The sequence below is a fragment of the Vidua macroura genome, chromosome 10, assembly GCF_024509145.1.
Source record: "Vidua macroura isolate BioBank_ID:100142 chromosome 10, ASM2450914v1, whole genome shotgun sequence".
NCBI classification, from domain to species: Eukaryota; Metazoa; Chordata; class Aves; order Passeriformes; family Viduidae; genus Vidua; species Vidua macroura.
In genome coordinates this window covers 7061245-7088610 of record NC_071580.1, presented here as the reverse complement: position 1 = coordinate 7088610, position 27366 = coordinate 7061245, and the positions used below count along the sequence as shown (strand labels likewise).

Sequence of the window (27366 nt, the reverse complement as noted above, 5' to 3'; positions counted from 1 at the left end):
CTATTTTTTGACATGTTGTATATCCACTCAGAGCTTGGGGATTTTACTTTTATTTTTTTTTTAATCCACAGAAATGCCAGGAGTCACAAGAAATCAAGACTATCACAAACCTCTCAGTTCCCTATGCAGGGTCTTTTTAAGTAAAACACCAAATGTGAACACAAAGAATGAGAGGCAGCATCAAAACACATTGTGTCTATTCCTCTTCAGTTCAGACAGGAATAAAGAAGCAAGAATCCACACAGTCACCAGATGTGAGAATATTTCTTTTTAATTTAAAACGGTTGCAACAACGTCATTCACAGCCTTTCTCATCTCAGACAAAAACTCTCCAGAAAGTTAACAGTGCTTCAAGCAAACAAGTCTGAATGGTGCAAAGTAAACCAGGACAGACACTTCCAGGATACAACAGTAAAACCACTGACGACTGAGTAGAAATCAGACACCAATCTCAGCCATTAGGGTAGGAAGGGCGACAGGGAAAACAATAAAATATCCAGTTACATATTTTGCATAGACTTCCAATGCATGAGAACAGCAGAGGATAAAAATTGCTGATGCCAGGATGGAGAACAAAAGGAATCAGTTGGAGAGGTTTCTAAATGAGCTCTGGATGCATCCACCTTCTGAATGTGTTCTGTGACCTGGTGGAGGCTGTCTGAATCAAAGAACTGGGCTGATGTTGGTTTCACTTACACCAAAGTCAGTCAGAGGTAATGGCACTGAACCCAGTAGAGTTATAAGTGATTGGGAGTTCAGAAACATCTACACTTATTTTAAAACTACAGGTCTGAATAAATCAATTTTTGTCCTAATTATATTTTAGCTAGGAAGTTTAAATAGGAGTTTGTGTCTACATGTGTTTTGGAGACAGGAGATTGTGACTCAGAATGAGGAGTCTACGGATCCAGCATGCTGCTAGGAGTGAGAGGAGAAGAAGAAATCAAGGAAAACTTATTGAGTTTTTCTTCCTTCCTATCTCCTAACCTAAATGTATCATACAAAAAAGTAAAAATAAGTCTGAGAAATAAGAGCATTATTTACTGCCAGGTCCTGGCTTGACGTGATTCTCAGGTCAGATTGTCTCAAACAGCTCACAGTGATTTTTCTTCCTCCATTCTTTTTTGTCAAGAAGCTCCCAGCTCAGGGAGCCCCAGCAGCTCCTCCAGCACCCAGACACAGGGAGTGTGCCCAGGCTGTGCCCTGGCACCATTCAGCACATTCAGATTGCAGCAGGCACAGCCTGGCAGATCAGTCATCTCTTCAGTTCAGCCTGTTTGAGTGGGGCTTCTGCAATGCTGGAGTTTAAAAAACCCAAAACCTACCAAAACTCCTCTCCCCCTCATTAGGCTGAGGAGTTTACATCCTGCTCCTCCAGGTTCATGATGTTCTTCACACAAAACCCATCACAAAAGGGAGACAACTTAACCAGACACTTGAAAAAAGGAAGGAGGCCACTGTTTTTGGAGAGAATAAAGTAATTCCTCAAGCACCTGACTGAAGAACTTCTAACATATTTTTAACTGCTAAATTTTAGAAAACCTGCAATCCTTTCCCCTAAACTGCTCCCTGCACTCCTGACTAACTTTGGTGTGGGCAGGCAAAACACAAAAGTGATGAACTGAAAAGAACTCCAGGACCTGAGCTGCTCCAATTCACTTACCACATCCAGCCAAGGGCCCTCCCCTTCCAACCATCATTTCCAGTTTGTCACCCTCCAAGTGTGCCTCCTAAGACCAGGCAGCTCCACAGCCATCACAGCTCTGGGATGCACCACATTAGTTCGCAAGATTCCAGCTCCATCCTTGATCCTACAAAGACCAGCCATGCTTCCAGCTGGGAAATGGACATGGGAGTTACTCAACTGGCCTTTATTTACCCAACATTTCTAAATAAAAAGGCAGCAATCACCAGATCTTGGTGGTTTCTAAATAGCCCTTTAAGTTCATGAGGCAAGAGGGAAGCTGTTGTGTTGAACTTCTTTTGAATATACATGGGAATTTAAAAAAAAAAAGAATTAAAAATTAAAGGAAGTGGGGGGAAAAGGCCTTTTCTCTTTTTCTACTGCCAGAATGAAGAAACACACAGATATACAGAAATTTTGCTCTTTCACTTTAAATAGAAGATGTATCACTGCATAATTTGCTGATCCCGTTTTCAAACCTGTCACTTTCTGGTGAAGTCCTCAAATATCCAAAATCTGGAAGAAGCAAAGAAATTACTGGCAGCTTTTATTTCATCCAGAACTGGTGGCTCAATAAGCACAAGGCAGCTGAATCTCACAGGGGCCACTCATTGATGTGCCAGGACACTGCACTAATGTGTCCAAAAGAGCTCTAAGTGCAGGGAGCTCTCCCAGAAATTAGACACCTTTACACTCTACAAAATTATTGCACTGGAGTTTCTCTCACAATCTTTTAAGATCAAAACCTGATTAAAATACCAACAGCATTTTTTGGCTCTGTGTGAGGCTTTATGAGCAGACGGAGAATTATTTTTCCCCAGACAATGCAAAAACTAAAATTCCCTTCTCATAAACAGATGTTTAAATTTGGTACTCCTCTGTAGTGTGTAGCTGCCTGAATTTTGCTATTAAAACTTGCAGGCACTAACTGCAGAGAAAATGCAATGACACCTCTCTGGCTCTCCTGCACTCTGCAAAAAAAAAATTTTTTTTGACTGCTGCAATTTATTTTGAGGGCTTGGTAACATTGTACAAGGCAAATCCAACAACAGCCTCTAAGCAGTGTCCAACACTGTGAACCTTCGGGTTTGTTCTTTTTTTGGAATCATGAAAGGTTTTGCACTCACCATTGTAATTTCTCTAGAATGAGTGTTTTCAAATATAACTTTAAATCCCACATATGTATTCTCACCTGTGAAAAACACTTAAATAACACTAAAAAAAAAAAAAAAAAAAAGACAGGATAGGCCAGCCCCTGCCTACCCACCCCATCATCCCTGCTAGAGATATCAAATCCCTTTTAGAAGGTGTCTGTTGAAGAGATCAGATTATTGGTGCATTTGCAAGTTTAAAGAAAATAAAAATATCAATTCAAGGGGGTTTTTATTGTGGTTTTTTTTCTTGTTGGTTGTTGTTGTTTTAGTTTGAATTTTAACAGAGGAAGAGAGGAGTAAATCAATAAATCAGAAAACTTACTAAGCAATTTCCCCCACTGAGATATGAAAGTCAATATTTAAGTAATCTTTAGCAGAAAGCAGGATTGCACTGCAAGTACTTTGTCAGGGAGTTGATTTCAGATGGAATATGAGTGGTCTAGATACAAATTTCCCTGACATAAATATAATGGGACATTAAACTCCTCTTTACCTCCTCCATTACAAAACAAAGTTTAAATAACATCTTTGCCTTTCCTGAGGGTGTGCATTTAAGTTCATAGTCAGAAAGTCTGCTGCTTTTAGCCATCTGTAATCCTGAATCTGTTGGTAGAACCTACAAAATGAACATTCAAGTGAAGATGAAGAAACCGATGTCTGCAAAAATAAAATTTCTCTTTGGCAAAAAATGTAGAGGGCACCGACAGGAGAGTGCTCCTGTCTCCATTAGTCTCTTAGGCTTTAGCCTGGAAAAGTCAAATGAAGATACTGCACCACTGAATTCCAACAGATACAACTTCAGCTGACTTTTCTCACTGCACTGAAAATAATCTCTGAAAAAGGACATTCTGCTTTGAAGAACAGCCACAAACCCCCTCCCTGCAAATGATTTCTCTACATGATCTGGACTCTGGATGAAAACACAGGCTCCCAGTCACCAAAGACACAAATATTTGTTTATGGTCTTCAAAGGATGCATGGACAGGACAGGCAGGAGCTGGGCTGAACCGCTTTTGCTCAACACTGAAGCTTCCATATTCTCCACACACTAGCTGCAAACTCCACCAGAAATCCACATGGCCTGTAAGGTGTATAAATTTAAAACAATGTCCTATACAGCACCTAATAGAAATCTTCTGTCTAACACTTAAGGCGGCATCAAATGATTGTTTTTAAATACACTATAAACATCCCATGGTTTCCTTTGCTTTTTGGCAGTCCAAGGGTTAAGGGGTCTTTTGTTGGTTTTAGATTTTTATTGTATGCTTTTTTTGGGCAGGTTAAAAAGGCTTATGGCTTCTTAAGGCCAGGTGATAGATTTGAGGCCTAACTTGGTATCCTGTGGTAAAAATAAATGTAGCCCAGGTCTTTGGGAGGTCGTTCTGAGGCACAGACTCTAAGGTCGTTGTAGATCACCCATCTGAAAGGAAAACAAGATTGATTACATTCCATGAATATAAAAATCACCACAGGTTTATCAAGGGACTTCTCAGACCCAAACCTCAAAGAGTTTAAAATCTAAAATTAGGCACTGCAATGAGAACAAAGGATCAGAGAAACAGCCAAACCAGCTGCCAGAGTCAGGAATTGAAAAGGAGGAGGGATGTGCAGAGGCATGTGTAGTTAGAGCTCAAATGAGGGAAAATCAGGGATTTCCCAATGTCAAATAATGGCAACAAAAGGAAGTTGGAAAGAGCTCAGAAACTCAGCCAGATACAGAACCAATGCCCCAAACTGAATAGAGATTTGGAATGGCAAGGACAGGAGAGCCAATGGTACACTTCACCACACACTTCAGTGGGATCAGAACTGACTCATCGCATCTGTGACAATTTTCATTTTTTGGTGGGAAACCTACAGATGGTAACAGCCTGTGTTGTCTGCCCTGCTCTGTACAGATGCTTCAAATCAAATATTTGTCTCTCCCAGCTGCACTCACCTTCCTTCCTTTCTGAGGTGACAAACGTAGTGGCCACTCATTGTGGATGTTCCCATATGGCTGATGAACCCGAACAGCTCATACCCTGTTTTAAGAAATATAAATGGCACCCTAAGTCTTTCACAGCTACCACTGCAAGATGACTCCAGGGGAAATGTTCTTTCCAGCTAAGCACTCCCAACACAGATTGTGCATCCCCAAACTCAGTTTCTGTTAACACTGCAGCATGTTCCCAAACTTAACTAGTGGCTCAGATTCACTGTCAAACATCAAACCAATCCAAATCAAACCCACAGAGACCTGTGCACATACAGCAGGGCTGTGATCACAGCCCCTACTAGGAAAAAAACCAGCAGATTCATTCCCAGTTCACAGAGAGCAGCACGGAAAGTGCCAAACCGGGAGTTCATTCTGCACACAAATTAGCTATGTCTATACGTCTCCTATATGTCTCCTATAAATACGTTTATCTCCTAGAAATCAAAAAACACAGAAGTTTGTATTTCAGCAGCCCATAGATGAGATGACAGGAAAGAAAGCTCTTCCTTTAACACAAGGACAATTTCTATGCTTAAAGTGTCTGGAGAGCTCAGCACTGGTTCTTGATCCCTACCCATTCATGCCATTCACCTGAATTACCACTAAAACTAAAAGGGTACCTTCTTTCAGGGTATGGCATAAGGACATGGGCCTGGATTTTGCTGGAGAGGGCTTTCTGGAGCTATTTCACAGAATCATGTTTGTTTTCGGTAAAGGGTCTCCATCTATAAAGGCTAAGTATCACAAAAAATAATTATTCCAAGTTTGGATTTTTTTTTAAACTTAGCCATAATCAATGTTTCCCATCTCTCCAAAAGACTTAAGGTTTATATTTATAATGTTAATATAACAGTAGCAACCACAGACACAAGACTCAAATTGTCTGGTAATTTTTTTTCCCCTAGACCTTTACATTCAAGATCAGAAGTAGAAGTTTAGAACATACTACAGTTAATAGAATTCATCACTAAAGACCCTTCAAAAAACTTTCTGTGACATCCTTAGCACCACCTCTGAGCTTTTGCACTCTTGCATTGTGACACCTCCAGGAGGCTCTTCTCAACTTTGCCTGCTGTGCATTAGCCCCATCTTGTGGTTTGTTTAGCAGCAGTATGACAGAGAATCTCAACCAAAAGAAAACAAAACATGCAGGACACCAACTATACCTGTGCTATTGTGAACAAGGAACTTGGTTTAAGGGATTATCAAATTGCCCAGCAGAGCACAGGAGGACAGAAACTCAGGTGGTCTGTAGCAGTAGTGCTGTCTTTAGGCTGCTCAACCTCTGAAGATTTAAACATTCTAGCTTTTCTTTGTCTTTTTATCTTATAGCAACAGAACAAAAAGTAGACCTAGGCCAGGAGAGACTTGTGTGCTCTGGTAGCAACACAGCCCACAGAACTCAGTGGCCCACAGAGCTGTATTCAGCCCCAGAAACAAGACTGCAAGTAAATTGTCTGGATTGTGTCCAAAAGAGCCCACAATAACTACTTTCAAAACAGAAGGGACTCTATGAACAGGGTGGGTGTGACACAATGGAATGACAGCCAGGTCCAAGTTGGAGCAGAACTTACTTCCAGGGCCATCTTTGATCCTGGGTCCCTCTGACCCTGTCTCTGCAAGGATATTGGCATTAGCATTGTTCTCCATATCCATCGTGTCCAAAGCAGGGTCACTTTCTTCATCAGGGTCAGGGTGGCTGAAGATCCACTCCAGTGCACGCTCCAAGTTATTGTTCTGCCAGTCAAACAATCAAAAGAGCAGCCTTTAACACACTCTCTAACACCACACTGCCTTTGAACAGAGTAAGGATCATGTTTACAGCACTTAAAAATTTTAAGATACCTCTACCTCCCTGGAAAATAGCATTCAGCAAGCACTCTGCAAAATCTTGATATATGGAAAAGAAATAATCCCACAACTAAGACCCACTGCCCCAGGTTCTTATCTTGCAGATACACAGTCTTCAGGCATCCAGCTTATTTTTCAACAGGTAGTAAAAGCAGGTATGTTTTCCTCACTGCCTTCAACACTTTACCATTCTAGTGAAACACACAAAGCACCTTCCCCACTCCAGAGAAGTCAGGCATCCCACACTTTGCCAGGATAGTTCCAGGCTCACCATCCACTAACTGGATTTCTGCACACATTTCAAGGCATCTGAGCACTCACATGCACAAAGCACAGAACATGAAACAGAGCCCCAGTGCTACCAATAACCCAGGAACTCACTGTTGCCTTCAGCGCCTGAATCGCCAGATTCCTTTGGAATCCCATGGAAATGATAATTGCAACCATCTCTTCAGGAGGCTGGTTATCTAACCCTACAGCTCCTAAAGCAGCTGCCCCACTGGAAGCTACTTCTCCAAATGCAGGTATGACCAATGGCTCAGCGAAGTCTGGAACAAACAAACATTCATCAGTTCCTTCTTTTGCCTCACTTAACTGGAAAGTCAACAACAAACACGAACAAACAACACACGGGACCTCAAAAGCAGTCCTGAAATCAATGTAAGTTCATTTCACTGTCATCTAAATTCGGACTTAGATGTGTGGAAAGCCTTAAAAACAACAAAATGAATGTGCACTTTACAAAATATCTAGGTGCACGTGCTCATACTGAGCAGACTGGAATAACTCAGCACATTGCAGAAGTGAAACAACTGCAGGAAAGCAGCAAAGATTGATATGGAAGCAATGATGGCATCAGGATAATAGACAACCCAGTGCATAGATGTAAAATGAACTGATTCCATATCTGAAAATGTCTGCTAAACCCAAGTGAAACTCATTCCCCATTTACACAAGCAACACAAAAGCTCATGGTGAAGCGTGAACTCAACCAAATCTGGAGTTTCCTGGCAAGGGAGTACTCAGATGCACTCAGTGCTCAGTCATGAGCCCAGACTTTGCACAGATGAAACACAGGAAGTGGAGAACATCTAGCAGCCCTGTCCATCACTAGACAGCCCAAGTATGGCATGAATGCTCCAGCCTGAGCTAGAGAAGGCTGATATGGAAGGAAAGCATCCAGACCACAGGATTCTTTGTACTTACACTTGGTCACAAGTCAGCTTCCCCCTTAGCAGCACGGACCTAGCCAAAGGGTGGAAACAGAGCTGGCCCACACCAGTGGTGAGGACAGGACTTCTGGTGTAGCTTAGTTTGTTGTCTTCTTCTAGGCAGAGGATACCACATAATGGTCAAGGTCTGCACATCCCAGGAGCAGCTTAGGAAAATTCACTCACACCTCCAGGTTTGCCAGGTGGGGAAGGGGGCTCGTTGTTTCTCTGTCACACATTATAAAATTTCTACTGACTGCCAAAATCCACAACCAGGAGTTGAGTTTAACTTACACCCTCCAGTCACTGACCTGGTTCTTCCATGTGTGCAATGATCCAGTTGAAAGCAACTTCAGCACCCAGGTTGCCTGTATAGTACACAGCTTTCCGACACGCTTCCAAAGGAAAGCCCATCTCTGCCAGCTGCATAACTGAAGACTCATCAATATCTAGGGCTGCAAGAAAGGACCTTCTAAAATATAAAAGTGTCATTTCATCCATTGCATAATATTTCTTATTGTTACTCACGGTGCCATATATTACAGTACATATTGCTTGGATTTGGTTTAGTACTTCAATAAACCCACAGCCACCAGAAAACAGCCCTGTACAAAGCATTACAGTCGTTGTTATGGACTTACTGATAATGTTTTGTCTCAGCAGGGACACAGACCCCCACAGAGATCATTAAATCTTGATGAATTCCTACAGGAGTTCATTTATTTTAAAATACCTCAGCACTAGATTTTAAGGGGTGAGGAAGTCAGGGGCTGAGCTCAGCTAGAAATGGCAGCCAAAACCAAGCCCTTCTCAAAGGCAGGATCTTGCAGGTCAGAGAAATAACAGCTGCCAGATCTGGCAGCCTCTGGATGACAGGGTAAGACAGCTTTATGTGAGATCAGAGAGCAGAGATTGAGAGGCTGAGACCCCCAGGACTGCAAGATCCTCCTGAGAGACAGCAGGCAGAGGAGCAGCTCATATTCTGTCTATACAAACCCTCAGAGTCCTGCACACATGGAAGTAAACACTGAACAAGCACAGAAATCAGCTTTTGTTTGGAAGCATGCAGAGCAAGGCTTCATGCATCTCTATGAGGAGAGAGAAGCCATTAGCTGAGCAAAAGCATAACCATTTTTTAAGTAGTAGAAAAATGGGATACGTACACTCCATGAAATGGTTCGTCATGTGATCTGAAAATTAACAATGGAAAAAAAAAAACAGGGAAAAGGACATATATGAAGGTTAAGTAGATCCATATGGGTAAAACAATTCTATATTTTTAAACTCATAGAAATATTTGACTTCATGAAGACAGGGCAGTTTCATCCTTACTTCCTTGATGTTTTTGCCATGAATTAGAGCAGGGATATTTCTGCTCAGTAATTGTTTTCCCTAACTCAGTTCAGAGCAAAGTGTCACTGATACCATAAACCAGTAGGAAATAAAGCTGATGGCTGACCTAAGCAAGAATCTTAAAAATAAAGTATCATCACCCATGCATTTACACTAAAACTAGGTCAGTCCATTCAGCCTGAGGGTAAGAAGGTACAGGCCTTTGTGAGGAAGTCACCTAGATAAGGGATGGAATCAAAACCCTGAGAGAATTGAAGTTTGTCATATCCTTGTTCTGCACACAATTTCAGGTACTGGCTTTCTTTCACATACATGCAGAATGGTATTCTGCCACCATTATTATAAATATCCAAGCAAATGGGGGCACTCATGTCATGAGAGCAGCTGCATTACTGGCTTCACATTAAATACTGAGGCACTCAAACTTCAGTCATCTGGGGGAAAGTGCAGCCACCTGGCTCTAAGGTCACACCATAAAAACATGATTTTACTTGCTATAAACCATTTGATTCTCCAGGGAAACCCAGGGAATAAAGAAGGAGGATATTTAATATTCTTGTTTCTGAACTTTAGCATAAAAGAAACAGTATTTAAGAAAAAAAGAACCAGCATAGCATTTTAATCACTCCTCTTTCTTTCTTCTCCACAAACATTATAGTCAGCTGTTTGCCATCTTCTCCTTGAGACAGAGCTTTTTTCAATGCAGCCCATGTACATCCAGAGATGAGGACTGTGTGTGCAGGCACAGCTGCTAGGGCCTAACAATTCTTGTATTTTTAAAATAAATAGTCTTAGCCTATGCCTGGAAAGCTGTTCTCTTAAACTGTAGTCCTTTGTGTATTAAGCATTGCTGTACTGTGCTGGGCCTGGGAAGTGCACACTGACTTTACTCCAAGGGAGTAATGGACATGCACTGAAGGTTCCCTGGAGAGAGTCAAGGACAGCAACATTAATTATCAAACCTTCTAGGGAAAGGTGTCCCTACCCATGGTAAGGGGGGTGGAACTAGATGATCTTTAAGATCCCTTCCAACTCAAAAAACTCTGTGATTCTATAATGAATCCCCAAAATAGAAAAGGTGGAAGAACTAGGGTTGTCCAGCAGGGAGGAAAAAAAGTTGTGGGGTGTTGTAACAGTCTTCAATTACAGAAGTAATTTGTAATTTTTTGTTCATAGTTGCGAACAGTGAAGATTAAAGAGAATCCCCGTGTGCTGGAAGGAAAGGGGAATACAGGGGAGAGTAAGTCAGTAAATACCTTTTGGGTCATCAGGAATGACAATGGGAGGAGCAATGTCTGGGAGTTCCTCTTCTCCTGGCTGGAGCCCCCTGGCCCGAAGGTGACTGATATCCAGGAAATCTGGCATGTCAATAGAAACATCTACAAGGGCAGAGAAATGGGCTAAGCTTGTGCAGCCAACAAAACAGCCTTATGGTGCAACCTACCCCTTCAGAGAGGGAACTGGTACTCAAGGTACAGGAACAGCCAGGATTCTCCTTCTGAAAAGAACTCTTGGAGAAATTTGGAATGCCAAAGCACAATTTAACTAGCTCAGATGACATGAAACTGTGTTTTAGCTCCACAGACGTGATGGATTGGTTAAATTTATTGTAAAAGGGAAGAAGGTTCAGTTAGGATCTTCACAGTACAAACTTAAGACTTGAGTCAGGTCCTCAGGTGTGCACATCTTATTAATTATCTGGGATAGAAAGGTAAATAAAACAAACACATACCAAGCTTTTTGGGTATCCAGTCAAGGCCAAAGGTGAATTTCTTTATCTGCACCACTAAGTACTCAGGAAAGGAAGCAAAACGGGAAGTCCTGGGAAGGACAAGAAACACAAGTCACTGAAAGCAGGCAACAGAATCCCCAGCAGCACAGATCCCAGTACCTCGTGCACACTGAGATGAGCTATTGCTGGTTGATACCAAGGATCCAATCCTACAAGCATTTAAAGTTCAAGCTCTCAACAGTGCATTGCTTCTTGGAGCCTGACCATTGAGAACAATTAATTTCCTGCTCAGTTCATCATTACAACTCTTGCAAGGCTTGGTCTGCTCATCATATTGATGAGCCCCAACACTAATGTAATGCCAGAGCTCACTGTGCATTTGTGTGTTTCTCTCTGCACCACATCCAAGTAGCAAGATAAGCACAGAGCACAGTTTTTAACAAGCAGCCAGACACACACTTACTTAACTCCTGCAGATTTTGCTTGGAGGGCACTGCTCCAGAAATCCTCTACATTGCTTGGTTCAGAAAAGGCCTGCAGACAAGCACTAAATGGGATCTTGGCACGGACCAGCTCTGGCAGAGGTCTCCTTGCAGCTTCTGCTTCTCGCCTCTTCAATTCATAGGCAATTAATTCATCTGAGAAATACACACAACACTAGAAGCTAATGAACATTGTCATGGTTATGTGTTCCTCATCAGGCTTATTTTTGCAAGTTTTAGAAATGCAAAAACCTAATTAGCAATAAAAGTTTTACATACATTTAACTAGACATCAAATTGTTTTGTCTGCGCTGGGATCAGGAGCTACACTTACAGTCACATCTCTGAGGTTTCTGTTCATGGTGAAAACACAGAACTGGAAATACCAGGACAAAGGCAATGAAAATTTTGCCATGACAGCCAAAATCCTGTGTGAGCAGTAATGCCACACAGCCATTTTATCAGAGCTCAATCTGAGTTGGAGAGTTATTGCTGTCCATCTGTGTCATCTGACTTTTTAGACAGGCCAGGATTATGTATGATCTAGAAAAAGTCTTGACACTGGTAAGCTGAGCAGTGCCATATGGTAAATTCACAAACTAATCTGTCTCCTGAGTCATTACCTGGAAATAACATGTTCTTTTATAAGCAACAGAGTCAGCTCTGAAACTGATGAACAAAGAATGAAAAGTTCTCCAAAACTTCATGTCCAGTGCAAGGAGTTGTAGGCTGGGTAAAAAGTAGGTAGAATTCTCTGCCTTGTGGTATTTCATAGGATCTCATCAAACAATCAAATTAGAACCTTCTGGTTTTAAAATATTTTAAATGTTCAGATTATGTAGGAAATCAGAGACACATCTCCCTTCATGTTCCTGTGATGGCCCCTTCACTTCTACCTCAAGCATACATTTATTCTGCAAGGCTCTTCACCACTGACTGCAGATGCAACCACAACTTGTCAGTGCCTCCCTCCTGCTCCCAAGTCTTCAAGCCTCCTTGGCCATTTTCTCCTTTAAAAACAAGGATGCTTTTCACAGGCATGAGAAAATACAGTCCTGCTTATTAAATCAACATCCAACACTTCATCCTCCCTCCCTCCTCCCCTAAAGCCCAGAACATCCAAATTGTGTATTTTAGATTTATAGATGACAAACTACCCTATACCCCTATTCTCTATTACCACATGCAATCTTATAACCTGCTCCTAAAGAACAGAAAGCAGATTTGGGATTTTGGTTTCAGTTTTTCTTTGTGAGTGTGTGTTTTTAAAATATATTAATTAGCTAGTATGTTCAATTCATTTTTATAATGAAGAAGTTTTCACAAACTGTTTCACTGTCCAGGACGAAGGGGATTCAGTGCTGGTGGGGATCTCTGGGCACAATGTGGCACATCCCTGGGTCAAGCAGAGCAGTTTGCTCCTTTACCTTTGTTTGTTGCTGCCTCCATGGCCACAGGGAGCTGCATGATGTAGTCCACCCTCTCCGTGTAGCGCACCTTCCTGGACTGGCAGCACTGCGTGCGCTCCTCCACCAGGAACCGGAAAACATCGCTGGGGTTCTCTGAACCCACAGGGTTCCTCTGAAAGGAACAGCACACCAAATCACTTCTGTGCCTTTGGAACCCAGAACTTTCTGTGCTGACAGACACTGACCCCCAAGAGAACACTGCATTTTAGCGAAGCCTGAAGCCATAGAGAAAGCTTCCAAAACTGAATGATAGAACTGAGATTATCAGTGTGTAGTTTGGATAGAAGTGTGTAATATCACATAGTAGAAAACCTAGAGTTTAAGGTTTTAGAATGTAGTAATATGTATAAAGCAAAGTGAAAGTTTTAAAGCAGAAGCTAGTCCTTCTTCTTTACCTTCTTCTTCACCTTCTTCTTCATAGGCTTAAGTAGAATTGGGTAATTGGATAAAAAAGTCCTCATTGCGGAGCATGAGTAGTTATTAGCTTAGAAGTAAAAATATTTTAGGTGCAATTTCTTAATTAGACAGTTTATCCTTAAAAAGCCTTGCAGAGAAAAAGATACAACTTCATTTTTACCTTGTTAGAGAGAAGTACTGTAAAACTCACAACTTGCAAGGCTATAATATAGATAAGGACTAATAAACATCTTAAGTCCAAACAAGAAATACCACCTCGCAATTTAATCCCAATCTTAGCAAAGAAGTAAAAGATTCGATGTGTGGTGATCACTAAAATGACCAGAAGACCCAGGCTGCTGGTTGTTTTAAGGCAAGCACAAAGACACTGATCAGGCAGCTCAGCTCACACTGGATTGTGTGCAGAGCTCTGGCACCTAGAGAGAAAACCACCAAAATCCACAATTTCTGCACTCACAGCAGCATCTTTCTACACACAGAACTTGCAGGGTATGTACCCCAAGAACCTGAGTCAAGGTGAACAGAAGGTAGGAAGGTGACATGTTACAGTAAAGACAGAAAGCTCAGATAAATAACATGGAGCATCCTCTCAGCAAATAGAATTGCTCCTACCACTCTGAATATGCACTGAAACAGAGCAAGCAACTTGTAGTTCATTATCCAGATGGGAATGTCATGCAAATAATATATCTCCTCTTTGTTGTTCATGTTAATGCCCCTTATCAGGCAAGAAACAGAAAAGTCTCTTCTAACCACCCTATAATCAGTACATGCATTTAGGGATGTGGAACATTATGCATACAAATGTGAGTAACTTCATCTAGAGACTGAACACATGAATAAATAGCCTTGATTCTTGGGGAAAATGGGAAAACGAGGGAGGAAGGGTAGACAAGAAATGCTTTACATCACAACTGCATGTATTTGTAAATTCCTTTTCAAAAAGACAGCATTAAAATTCACAGTATGATTCCTTTACACACAGCACTGAGCTGGAGCTTGGTGGAACTAAAGCTGTTTACAGAAATATTCCACTTACAAACAGCCACTCTGCTTTCAGCAGGGGAATCCTTCCTCCCATGATTCAATAACATACAGCTGGGATTTGTAAAACAGCTGGACAGGGTAATTAATTTGCTCCCAACAATTATATGGATTTGGAACAATAACAATAATAATCATAGTACCCAATTCATTAATATTCCATGGGACACTTCAATATGGTAAACAGGAAAAGCAATTTAAAAGGTCACATATGTTTATGAAACTTATGGCCTGTACAGTGAAGCTTGACCTCTTCATATTTGTTAGCAGCACCACTGGCCCTGTTCATGGTCATGCAAGAGTCTGAAGTAAAGAAGAATTAAGAAAGCAAATGTTTCTAAAACAAAACACATTGTAATTAGTCCCACCTTCTACATATCTAAGGCTAAAAATAATATAACTAAAATATGAGCCACTCATGTAACAGTTTTGCCTTCATTGTCTAATATAACCAGAAAAAGAAGCAGCAATTCAGGTTTTCTCACCTCTACTAGATTTATAAGATGTAGGAAAAATTCCTGTGCGTCTTGTTGTCTATTAGAGGAAAATTCTGGGTGGCCTTTACTTATAAAAGCCTTGAACATTCGAGGAGATATTCCATTGTGTTGAGGCTAAATAAAAGAGAGAAAAACCATTTAAAAAGGGATTTTTAGTCAATCATGAACCAAATATCACAAAGTTACTCCACTAAATCTGTGGCCCATTTCTGGCACTGGAGGAATGATAGCTTCTATTTCACCTATTTTTCCATTTTAATAAATATGGGAAGGGTCCTGAAACAAGATTTGAGGGAGTTTTAGAACATGTTTTATGGCTTAGTTCCTACAGATCTCACTCTACCTGTCCTTTGGCAATTGGCATTTTAGAGATTACTGGAGGTTTTTAAAGGTTAGTAGTTTTCAGAAAGGCTGAAATCCTACATTGTTATATAACATTTGATATTGCTTTCAGAACCCTGTGCCAGAGCACTGAAGCACTTTGGTGTGTCAGCTGGCAGCTTTCCTCAGGACAAAAACCTTTCCAGAGAGCTGTACAGAACCAAGCAGAGAACAACTAATGTGTGCAGCATGCATTCCCAGGTGAGTTGTTAAGAGCAGACATGAATTTGCAATTTGCAGGTATTGGTCATGTTGAAAAACCATAACTTACTGCCTTCGGCCATTCAGTTACATCAGGAGCAAACTGCCCTAAATTAGGAAATCTCTGGCTTCCAAGACAGTCCTGGTTTTAACTTTCTAATCCTTTTTACCACTTTAAGAACCTCTCCAACCATTCCAGATCCTCAAGACAACTCTAGCTGTTATGCCTTTCAAATAACATTTTTGAAGGGGTCAGAAGCTATTACTCAGATTTGCCCTCACCATCCATGAAACCAAATAATTTTCGGGACAATCCAAGCAAAAGTACAACCTTTAGGAGCACTCAGAGGCTGTTAAAAACTCAGCCAGTTTCATTCCTTACTACACTTGCACTGTCATATGAATATAAAAATAGAATAAGCAGCATGAAATGGAGGCCATATAAAATACTGGAAGAGTAAATTTTTTTCTTTGTTTTACCAGGGTGCAGTATTCCTAGTCCCACTGAAATCAGAAGCAGATTTTCATTTTTAAATGCTTTTTCCATTTTTGGCAGTACACCACCAACCACATCAGGCCAAGATGATCCTTAAAGGCTCCCATCAAGAGACAGAGTCTCTATGGCTTGCACAGAGAGATGTTCTGGGCATTTCTGCATCCTGGGTTATGTATTGCTTCAGTGTCCTCAACTGCCTTTCATCAAAACTAGGACTGGGGAGAGAAGTGCACAAAGCACAATAACTTTACTTCACATTATAACTTCTTCCTATGCCAGAAGCAAGAATGTGGCACACTGCTGTATAATGCAGTGAGTTTGGAATCAAGCCTTGCTTCCACCTCTACACTTTGTACTCAGCCACTTGAGCAGGAAGAAGAGGAGCATGCCATGTGTGACAGTCTGCAAAACAAGGATTGAATCTTGCAATCTCACCTCAGGGACAATAAAAGGGAAACAAACAAAAAAAAAACAAACAAACAAACCCAGAAGAAATGTTAAAGCTCAAAGCAGAAAATCAAGCCCTGGCTGATGAGCCTTTAGGCATTCAGCCTCTTTTTAATCCTAAAGTGGGTCCAAGGAAAATGCTGCCATTTCCAGGCTAAACTTCTGTGGTAAAAAATTTCAACTCCACAGCACCACGAATATTTACTGAATACCTGGCATACTCTCCCCATCAACAGTTGCAAAACAGTTTAGCTAAATATAGATTGTGCTGGACCACTGCAGATCTCATATGAATGCTTTTACAGGCAACAACTCCCCAAAACTTTGGATGAATTCCAAAGGCTCAGAAAGATTGAGAACTTCTTTGCATGTAGAAGGGGAAAAAAAAATAAAGGAATAAAAGTAAAATTAATAATTGATATTATAGACACAAAGTAGAAGCACTTAAAAACATTTAAGGTCTAAAATGCTAAGCAAAGAAAAGAAAAAAAAAAGCATCCTCAACCTGAAAAAACATAGATTTGTATTACAAGAGTGAAGAAATAGAGAAAATATCTATACCTGACTTTTTCTGTAAATAAATCATCAGTACAACAAGCAAAAAAAAAGCTGTAAAAGCCGTTTCAAATCCTAATATATGCTCTGAATTGCTTGATAAGGATGCTTCATGCATGCAACTTCAGCTTCATTAAACTGAACTAATGAACACAAGTGAAATGTCAGTAGATGCCTACTACAACCTGACAGAGTTTTATACCATCTGTCATTAAAGAGTTCTCAATATCTCATCTCATGGTGGCTGCTGAGCTAAACATGGGGGTGCAGCTTTATTCCAAGGATTCAGATCCCTGAACTTCTAGCACAGTATTTTCCAGTCACATCCTGTATGTGTTTAGGAAAGCAGGTCAGTCAGTACACATAATTCAATGAATGGAGTGTGCTGAAATCTGTGCCACTATTCCTTTGTCCCAGTGCAGTGCTGATTATCCTTGAACTTTATTTAATGGGAACAAGCAGGATTCATTTGCTGCTCCAAAACAATGAATTGTCACTGTACAAAGCAATTGTTTGGGAGACACACGACTTCCAGATCATGCAAACCACTCTGTACCAGATGCTCTGTCTGTCCAAAATCTTACTGGCATTCTGATTTCAGGAGAAATTCCTATGTCAATAATTGATACATGAAGGTAGAGGAAAATATCTATTTCTGTGGCAACCACCACCATCCCTCTGTGGCAGAAGCATGCATTACTCCTGTGGCTCCTCCATCTCCAAAGCCCCCAGCACCACCTAATCTTCATTACCTTCTCCTGAAATCAAGTGCAGTACTGTCAGACACTTCCTGGAAACAATTCTTTAGCTCTTTATAGTTCTTTCAGAAATTTAAAGAGGGTTTAGAAGTTTGCCCCCAGGACTCTGCATAGCATTGTTGTTGTTGTTGTTGTTCCTCAGAGAAGATAAACACTGGTTGCGAGCTGTGTGAACATTTGCACTCATCACTGGAGCAGCAGAGCACCTTATCAGCAGAACCAGTGCTTGCTTTGATGCACTGCACAAATAGTGCCTGACTAATTTATCCCTGACTTAGTAATCTTCACATTCCACCTTGCTAAACATCCCATCCATGCTGGACCCACACGTGTTCCTCAATGCCCAGCACCTGTTCCCCTTTCTCAGGATATCACTTGTACCTAGTTACCAGTGGCTGTACAAACTCAGGCAAATACCTTGTGTTCTTCTTTCATCACCTGCTCAATGAGCTCAGATTTCATGGGTGGCTTAGAGTATTGGCCTGAAAGGAGGCCGTGTCCCAGTTTAGCCCTGTAAGGAAGAAAGTGGAGGGGTGGAAACAAACATGTGAGAAAAACAGAAAAGAAGACTTACTTCAAACAAAAAAAATTAAGTTTACTGCTTTTGACTCCTTGATGAACCATCATTACCTGCAACTAAGTGGTCAAATCTCAATCTCCCTGTGCCATATCTCACTTCTGAGCTCATGAAAAGGTGTTCTTTTGCTCTGCCATTAAATCATTTAGATTTTATTTAACCTGACCAAGTAAATAACTGAGAAATGTCACTTACATCTGAGTATTGAAATCTTGTGTTGGATCAAGAGGGGAGTAGTCAAATATTCGTGGAAGGTTTCCCACATACCTGGGCAGCAAGAACAAAGCAGAAACATTCAAATATTGCAGCTTAGTGATTCAATCTATCCCCAATGTGTGCTTCTGTCATGCAAAAATAATAGCAAAGAAATAAAGAAATGGACATTGAGGTTTTACTTGGAAGCTCCTAGCTATAAAGAATATGGCTGTGTTGTTCATCTGGAATTTACATTCTATTCCTTAATCTTGCAAAAGCTGCAGGATGGTGTTGGTCAAAACCAGAACTGAGTTGAGAACCAGTGTACTTTTTACTCCCAATCAACATAACCAAGTAAACTCAGGTTTGTATCACGACAAAAATATGCAAAAAGAACATTTCAATTGGGTTTCACAAGAAAAGCAATTCTGATAACACTGAAGGAAACATTGTTCTAGCCAGCCTGTTGGACAGTGCAGCATTCAGCAGCACTCTCTGAGCATTGGCTGCCCTTGAGCACAGGACAAAACAGGCTGGGCAGGTATGGCCGTGGTGCTGGTCCCTCTCTCATCAAAGATCTCCACTATTTTGATGACACTAAGTCCTCCAGGTAACTCCCAGGACCATGCTGTGGAAAATAATCCTCCTTAACAAAGTCCACTTTGATATTTTTCAGCAGTGGAGGTAGAAGAGCTGGCATTGAATCTACAGACTGTACTCCATATGGCTAACAAAGAAAATAAACAGAAGTTTTCTCCCTCTTCTCCAGAATGTAATTTGTAACATGAAAACCTGGGAGATTTTCCAAAACCTAAAAGCTTCACTTCCAGCACATACACTACTGCTGCTTTGGAAGGAAAGGGCACTCGGAATTTTATTTCAAATCATGCACTGTCCTTTATAAAAAGGGTTCTCTCCTTGGAGTGATGTGTTCAGCTTTGATCAGTCAGGAGTATTTCTTATTTTTCTGTGGTGCTTTTGTCCTTTTACTCTTTTAATTATTCAGTGGAAGAATACATTTACACTATTCTTGTCATTTTTTTTTTTAATTTTAATTAAAATGTGCCTCTGATAGTTCCTCCCCTTAGCCAGACCTGCATGCAACAGGTGCAGTGTTTTTCACTAGCATGGATCAATATCAACATGTCTGTGCCAGTTTTTGGCACAAATCACACAGAATGACTCCTGGCACGGGCCAGTACAAACCCCCTAGTGTGATACTGATGATACCCAGGTAGGCAGAGATATCTGCATCTCTATATAAAAAGCAAAGACTGAGACATCAAATTTCCAAGGTGGCAAATGATTTCCCACCACTGAAGCTGAGACAGTAAGTTTTTATTTCGAAGGCAGATTGGCTTTTGTGTTCTAGCCTTTTCCAGAACAGACCAAAACAATCACTAAATCCTTCAAGCAGCCACTGAACTGACTGAAAGAGACCTGCCTGCAGGCGAGACAAAAATGAAATCATCATTTTTCTTAGAAAAACAACAAACTGACGAATGCAACAGCCAGTGACAAGAAGCAGTTTGGAATTACTTACGCTCGCTGGAACTCTGGGATGCTGAAAATGGCTTGCATGACAGCATTGAGGTAGCAGCTATTTCCCAGGTTCTTCATGCCAGTGTATCCTGGGCCGTACATGGGCTTCAGTTTCACACCAGCTTCCTGAATCACTTCCCATTCCGAGACTCTTGGCTTTATGTCATTATCTCTTAGCCCATTCTCTGTCTGAAAGCAACAAGATTTTCATCTTAGTCTCTTTAACTTCTGCCACAATTATGCTGCTGCCATCAGCACCACCAATTTGTGAGCTATACTCCAAGTAACGAAGAGCCAAAGCAATGGGCAAGGATGTTGTTCTGTTTTTTTTAAAGTTTTTTATACTTACTGATGTTTACATATTTTTATTGGAGTTTCTCACGCATGTTTATGTAAGTAATGATTGTTTTGTATTTTTCTTTGTAAGAGGAGAGAATTGATAGACTGTTAGTTTGACTAGTGTGGTTAGAGAGGTAGTAATTTCGTCCTGCAATCCACTGTCATTTTTAGAATTCTATATATTGCGAGGTCAGAAAGAAAGTTATCTTCCTTTTGCTCTTTTACACCTTGAGTAAATGTGTGAGTTATTTCGTGTCGTAGTGCGACACAAGGGGAGGTAAATCCTGCATGTAGGGGAAGATGAGGGTCAGAAAGCCAGCAGTTTGTTCCTCCAATACACCCTTAGCTCTCTAGCACAGCCACTGGCACTGAGTGCTCCCAGTCCTGACCTCAGTCCCAGCTGGGAGCTTCTCTTCTCTCAGGCCTGTGACCTCAAGCCTCAGCACCAAACTGCATTTTTTCAGGTTTCCTATTCCATTTGTAATGGTCAGGAATAGCTGCTGCTGCTTGTAGCAAATAAACCACATGAAAAGCTGCAGATCCAAGGACTCTTCCCTTCTTTTCAAATGGTAAAAGCCAATAATTTGTGACACTGAAGTTTCTCCCCTTTACAGTCAGCCTTCAGCCTGTAGGTGCAGGTCACCATAGGGTCATTTACTGCTGGCACTGCTCTGTCACTTCTCAAAGAATTGTACAGACCAAAGACCAGAGGTGAAACCTTTGCAACAGCTAAGACTAGGTTTTCAAGGCTTCTGAATAAAACAGGCTTTCCAGAATGATTTGGATAAAAGAAAAATTTTATTCATGATCCTGGCAAGGACATTAGTATACCAAAAATATTATTAGTATCATGAAGACTTCTGAAAACACAATTTAATTCTTCTCTAGCATTTCAATTATTCTCACCACTTGGACAATGAAATACACTTAACCAGTAGCAGTTTTTTTTCTTTTTAATATTTTCTTGTTCTCCAGGTAATGGTACTAGGTTATATGCTTGGGTTAAAAAAAACAAAAAACAACAAACCAAACCAAACAATAAACCAACACAACCACAGAAACCACAACTGCCTTTATAAACATATCCTATTCTGATTTCCTACACCATTTAAAGAGAACTGGAATCAACATCCACTAAAACACAAGTTATTAAAAGCACTTTACTAACATAGACACACGCAGAGAATCCTTTTTCCCCAGTCCCTTCATAGGATGTCATGCCTTTGATCATGCTGTTTTCTAGACCTGAGAGAATGTATTTTTCTCATTTTCTGATGTATTTATTGACAAAATCTAAACTGAAATTTACATAAATAACTTTCAGCCACTTTTTAACTTATCCATTGCTTAGTTTCTTTTTGCTTATGAATTGTATCTGTTCACACATGCAATAGGCTTTCCTTCACTCACTGTAATTAAATATTCCAGACATTCTTCTCTAATTGAAGGAGGTTTTTCATTTTGAAGACAAATAGTACATCACACAGGAAAAGTGAAAAATATAAACTAAAGACGATGAGGTACCTCTTTCAGAAGGGAATTTCTGGATTTGAGAGCAATGATTTACTCAGAACTCTGACAGTAACCCCCAAATTAGCTGGCTGAACTTTACAAAACTGAATACTGTCATAACAGTCTGAAGGAATCACAAATAAGCTACAGGTGTCATTCTTCTCCTGTTTCTCTCCCACCCCCAAGTGAACAAAGAAGTGAACAACAAGCTAAATAAAATATGGATTTCCTACCACTTGCATCTGCAGCATATCAATTCCAAAGTGTGCCAAATGTTTTGCTATATGTGGATCTAAAACCGGCTCCTCTTCATCAAAGGAATAGACATCTGCAAAAGCAGAGAGAAACCAGTGAGCCCCAGTATCAAATGTTATCCCTTCTCCTTGTTTACCAACACTGCACTCTCAGCACAGGGCTGCCCATACAAAATGCCTTGTTCATATTCTCCAAGTTTGGTGCACACACAAACACATAGCTCAGTAAATATCTTAACACCATCACCTCAAGCACTTTCCTCAAAAGAAATTATATGCCTCCACAGTATTAAAACCTAAAAACATTTATAGGGATCATAGTATTCCCTCTCCCCAAAATAAGAAATTTGTAGGGAAAGCAAGGAATAGGGCATGCAAAGTTCTCAGATATGTAGCCAGCCCACATTTTGAACATGACAACAAGAGATGATAAATTTTTGTAAAGCTACTAGATACAGACAGATCCATTAAAGCTGTGAGTATATCACACCAGCTCACTACTGACAATAGTATTTTAATTTTTAGTACAGTTTAAGAAATCCACTTTTTCCCTTTTCACACAGAGATGCAGGAAGAACAGAGAAATTCTTTATTAGAATAAAGAGGGCTTTTTTGGATTACACACCACTGGGTTGGACTTCGAAGATTAATCTAACCTTGTGGTTAGGGAGAAAAGCTAAGTGAGGTGCCTTGCTTTATTGTACAGGAGATTTAGATTTCAGTTCTCTATGACAGGCCTTTATAGCCTTAAGTAAAAGCTCATAAACATTCTGGCAGGGCAAAGTTCAGATTGTAAAGGGAAGGAGTATGTCTAATGATGATATTTTCAATATGAAACCAAGTTTAATAAATCCAAAAGAAGGACAAAAATATTGAGAGTAAGAACATTCTTTTTTAGAGTTCACCTATCAAGTCCTGTAATGGCACTGAGTTCAGAGCAGGTTTCACCTACATGAACAAATAACAATAAAGCTGTAGGCATTATGAAAGGCTAGAAGTCATACAACATGCACTTGTAAGACTTGAACAGGCTTTCCATCTTTTCTCTCATGAGGTCTCTACCTCTGTAGCTAATGACCGCTTTGGTGTGTCCTCATACCAAAATCCAGAACCCCTGTGCCAGGCTCCCTGCATTTCCCTCAGGCAAGTTCCCTTCATGCCCAGCAGTTTCTCACAGTGACCTTGCTCCATAAGACCAGACCTAGGCTGACAGAGAAAGCTTAGCCAGGAGAAAGGAAGAGAAGCAAACCCTGGAGGAGATAGCAGGAGCACAGATAAAGGCTGTTCACAGCACAGATGGCACTTCTGGAGCTCCTCACCCCAGCCTCTCCTGGCAGCTGCAGACCCTGGCTCTAGCTCAGCCCATCCCCTTCAACAAAAGGCATTCTCTTTGAGGTCTGCTAGTACCAAACCCACACTGAAATGAGAGATTGAAGGTTAGCCAAGAACTCAAACACTAACTTTTAACATTGACCAGCCCTATGGAAAACCTCTCTGGGCAGGGAGCTGGCTTTGAGCTGTGCTGCCAGCTGCTGACCAGCCAGCAGATGCCCCACTAACACTGGTGCCCGTGACCTCTGTGGCATGTGCGTGGCTGTGGCTGCCCATCTGCTGGAATTCCACTGTGTGCTAGCAAATGCATCCAGAAGACATGACTGTCCATCCACACACATGGCATCACAACATTCCCATAGCATTCTGGTGAGGTCACAGCACAGCCAGATGATCCCAAAAACTTCAAACCCCCGATGGAGTGAGATTACACAGCAACTGAGCTTGGGTGACTGCTTTCAGTGTGGAAGCTTTTGATATTGTTTTTCCTCTGCTCTGGCAACTGCAGAGAGCAAATCAGCTGGGACTACTGGTCCAGAGGAGCAGAAGTGGAGCACGAGACTAATATTGTGCTCAAGCCCAGCTTGTGCCTTCAGAGCTTTCTGCTGTGTAGCTTAAATGGGAAAAAGACAGAATTCACTTGTTTAAAAAGATCAAAGACAGACTATAAGAGGTGCCAAACACAGGTGTGCAATGCTGTCATACAGACTGTGGTAGATGAGGAACGTAGACAAGTCAGCAAATGTGACACGCAAGAACCTGGTGCCATTAGAGTGAGAAAGGGGAAAAAGGGAGGAGGGGAAGGGGGGAAAAAACCCACCAAGATAAATCTGAGACAGGCAACACAGATTATTAAACAGATTTAAAAATCATAGAATATGCTGAGTTGGAAGGGACCCATCAGTATCATCCAGTCCAACTCCTGGCTCTGTGCAGGATGCACAAAGAATTCCACCACGGGTCTGAGATACATCCCACCATTGCCCAAATTCATCTTGAACTCAGGCTTGGTGCTATAACCAGTTCCCTGGGGAGATTTTTCCAGTACCCAACCATCCCCTGGGTGGAAAACGTCTTCCTGCTAACAGTATTTTCCTGATAATAGTCTTTATGATTCATATTATTTTAAGAAAATAAAAATGTCAATGCTACTTGACCTCATTCTCTTCCACAGCTCAAGATTTACACCTGTTCTGACTGTGCAGACATCTCTCCTTAGATGGTAAAAGGCAATGGTAACACTGTCCCTAAAGAAAGAAGTGGCTCAGGATCCCCCCAAAAGTATCCAACAACTGCTAAGATCAGCACCCACAAAGCAACTCCTTCCAGCACTGATCATAAGGGGTTTGCCACTGCCAGTGCCCAATTCCATGCCCCAGTCTATTCCTCACAGCAACCTCACAGTGACTGGAAATTAAATCCAGTGGCACTGGCAAGAGGGGCAGCAGGCAGCACAGTCTGCCCAGGGCTCAGCCTGCTGAGGCAAACAACTCTTCTGACTCCCTACTGGAAAGGACTCCTTGTCCTGTGCAAGGTACAAGAGTGGAAGAGAAGCTTGGTTCAGTCTCTGCCCTGATCCCAGGTGTGTCTGCTGACAGAAGGCTACAAAATGGGGCTAACACCTCAGGAACCTTTCACAGTGTGCACAGCACAGATTTCTCAGGGCAAGACAAAGAGCTCTCCTCTGTGTACACATGGGGTGAGTGTCAGTGGAATACTGGCACCACCTCCTTCTCCTTCCTACTGCTGTGGAAAAGGAATAAATTATGTCAGGGCAGGGACCAGTGATTATTACTCCTGTACCATCACCTCTTCACCTTTAACCCAGGGAAGCAGAAAACAGACAGATTTTGTGTCACCATCAGCCACAGAGCCTCTTTCCTGAAGCTCATCTATCACCCAGCCCCACTGAGGGGTTATGTGTACTACAGAAATATAGTTCAGAGACAGAATAATTACTGAAAAGGAACAAGGAAGGTTGGGGGAGGGAAGACTTTTCTATAGGGAAACCAAGTAAACATCATCCAGAAGAACAAAGGTCTGTGGAGAACAGCTGGTGCCTCTCATTCAGAGGGAAGGATGACAGCCTGTCCTTTGTTATCCCAAAGGCCACATAAGAGAGGAAGCAGCTGATCAGTGGGAGGCACAAGGACAGAAGCCATAAGGAAACAAGTATTGCTGCTAAAGATGGGAAAGAAAAGGAAAAATTCTGAAAAAAACCCACTACAGAATATCCTGTTTGTTTTGTAGATGCAGTTCAAAGCTACAGCTGGGCAAATCCTAAACACCTTCAATAACTGAGAGATTTGGATAGAAATCATCCAAGGCCAGGCTCATGCAAGGAAATAACATTCCATCTGGGAGAGAAAAAAATGGTTTTTGCTTAGTGTTTCTGTGGCACAGCTGGTTGAATCCGACTACAGTTGCCTTTCCTCAACACTGAATAGGACTCAGAAAAGCTCTCAACTGATGCTTGTTAAAAAATGGGGCTGCTCTAAACAGCAATTTTTCATCTCTGTAGTCATAAGCACTAAAGCCAAAATATAATCATGCTATGTGTTCTTCCATTTTTACTTCTCCATGCAGCTGCAACAAAAGATCTCTTTGCTTATGACTTTTTCAGCTCCTCATGTTTTTATTCCATTTAATCCTCACACACCATAATCCCCTCTGCAGCAACACTGCAGAACATCCCACTTGGAGAATATGCAAACAAGGATACAGCTACAGCTTTTTTCCCCTCTCAAGATCATCACACATTTTTTACAAACGAGCATCACAGCAGCCCCATGAAGATGAGTGTTCATTAGACTGTTTCAGCAGCATTTCGTTCAACAAGGAAAAAGGAGTTTCCACTATGATTAAAAAACCCATACATGCTGTTACAAACAGACTTCTAAATTTAAAAAGCTCATTACCCTGTTGTCGTTCCTTTGTTACAAAAAATTGAACCATTTGTCCTAGGAAATGTAGCAGAACTAAAAAATATTGTTTCTCCAGTGTCTGTTGTTTCAGACTAATACCATTCTTATGTTATAAGCCTAGTATTATGCAAACATGCCAAAAATATTTATAGAAAATATAAAATGAGCAGATAAAATAGGTATGGGCTTTCTCAGAATGGAGTGTGTGTCACTCCCCTCAACCCTGATCAACATCACAGACTCACAAGAGTTTCACACTCTCAAACACTTGCACTAGAAGCACAAACCCAGCTGGTAACAGACACACACTGCCAGCCTCCTGCACAGAAGGAACCTCATCTCAGAGCTGACCTGCTCCATCAGGAGTGATGGTTCCCAGCTTCACTGCCAGGGGATAGCCTGTCTCCCTGTAGTGCTCCATGGCGTGCCCGTTGCCCCCGCTGCCGTCGAAGAACCACTTCCCGCAGAGCACGGAGCCGTCGCTCAGGTTCAGCCACAGGTTCTCCCGCAGGTCACACCTGGAGCACTTCCAACCACTGCCAGACAAAACAGGGAGAAACAGCAGCAATATGTAAGGCAGGAGGCAGCTCTGTGTCTCCCATTATGGCAGGTCAAACCAGCCCACACGCCCAGAGCCACGCAAGGGAACCGTGGGCTGAGTTCCTGCCTTTAGCTCAGTTACCCTGGACTGAATTAGAGAGCCTACGATGAACAAACCTTGTTGCCCTCACCTGGGGGGAATTCTAACACCATTGTCCAACTGTACAAGTGTTTTAGCATGTTTAGATGCCTGCAGCTCTTCTTCCCAGGAGTCAGGTTCCTGCTTCCTGTAGGGTGATTTTGCACTGAGCAGTGCATCACAAGCTATCGTCACCTGGAAGACAAATGGACGTCAGTCAAAGCCTGACACGACTCAGTGACTGGACAGAACCTGGCATTCAGCCTATTGCTAACCACATACAGAACTGCTTATCAGAAAGA

At 41.5% G+C, this 27366-nt stretch overlaps 1 protein-coding gene across 2 annotated transcripts in view; it reads right to left on the bottom strand.

The window, feature by feature from the left end:
* Positions 1–248: 248 nt before the first annotated feature.
* The window catches only part of USP13 (ubiquitin specific peptidase 13), a 50510-nt gene continuing 23392 nt past the window's right edge, over positions 249–27366 (bottom strand). Inside the window, exons 5-21 of one of the 2 annotated variants that reach the window (XM_053986698.1) lie at positions 27117–27259; positions 26737–26921; positions 22109–22203; positions 20026–20213; positions 18483–18554; positions 18128–18221; positions 14861–14986; positions 12873–13026; positions 11427–11601; positions 10964–11052; positions 10488–10610; positions 9042–9068; positions 8190–8333; positions 7049–7215; positions 6391–6553; positions 4778–4862; positions 249–4258 (exon numbers count right to left, since the gene is read on the bottom strand). In XM_053986698.1, the coding sequence (XP_053842673.1) occupies positions 4165–4258; positions 4778–4862; positions 6391–6553; positions 7049–7215; positions 8190–8333; positions 9042–9068; positions 10488–10610; positions 10964–11052; positions 11427–11601; positions 12873–13026; positions 14861–14986; positions 18128–18221; positions 18483–18554; positions 20026–20213; positions 22109–22203; positions 26737–26921; positions 27117–27259 (2124 nt within the window). In that variant the 3' untranslated portion in view covers positions 249–4164. The remainder of the gene's footprint in view (positions 4259–4777; positions 4863–6390; positions 6554–7048; positions 7216–8189; positions 8334–9041; positions 9069–10487; positions 10611–10963; positions 11053–11426; positions 11602–12872; positions 13027–14860; positions 14987–18127; positions 18222–18482; positions 18555–20025; positions 20214–22108; positions 22204–26736; positions 26922–27116; positions 27260–27366) is intronic. The other variant, XM_053986699.1, reaches the window with a different exon arrangement.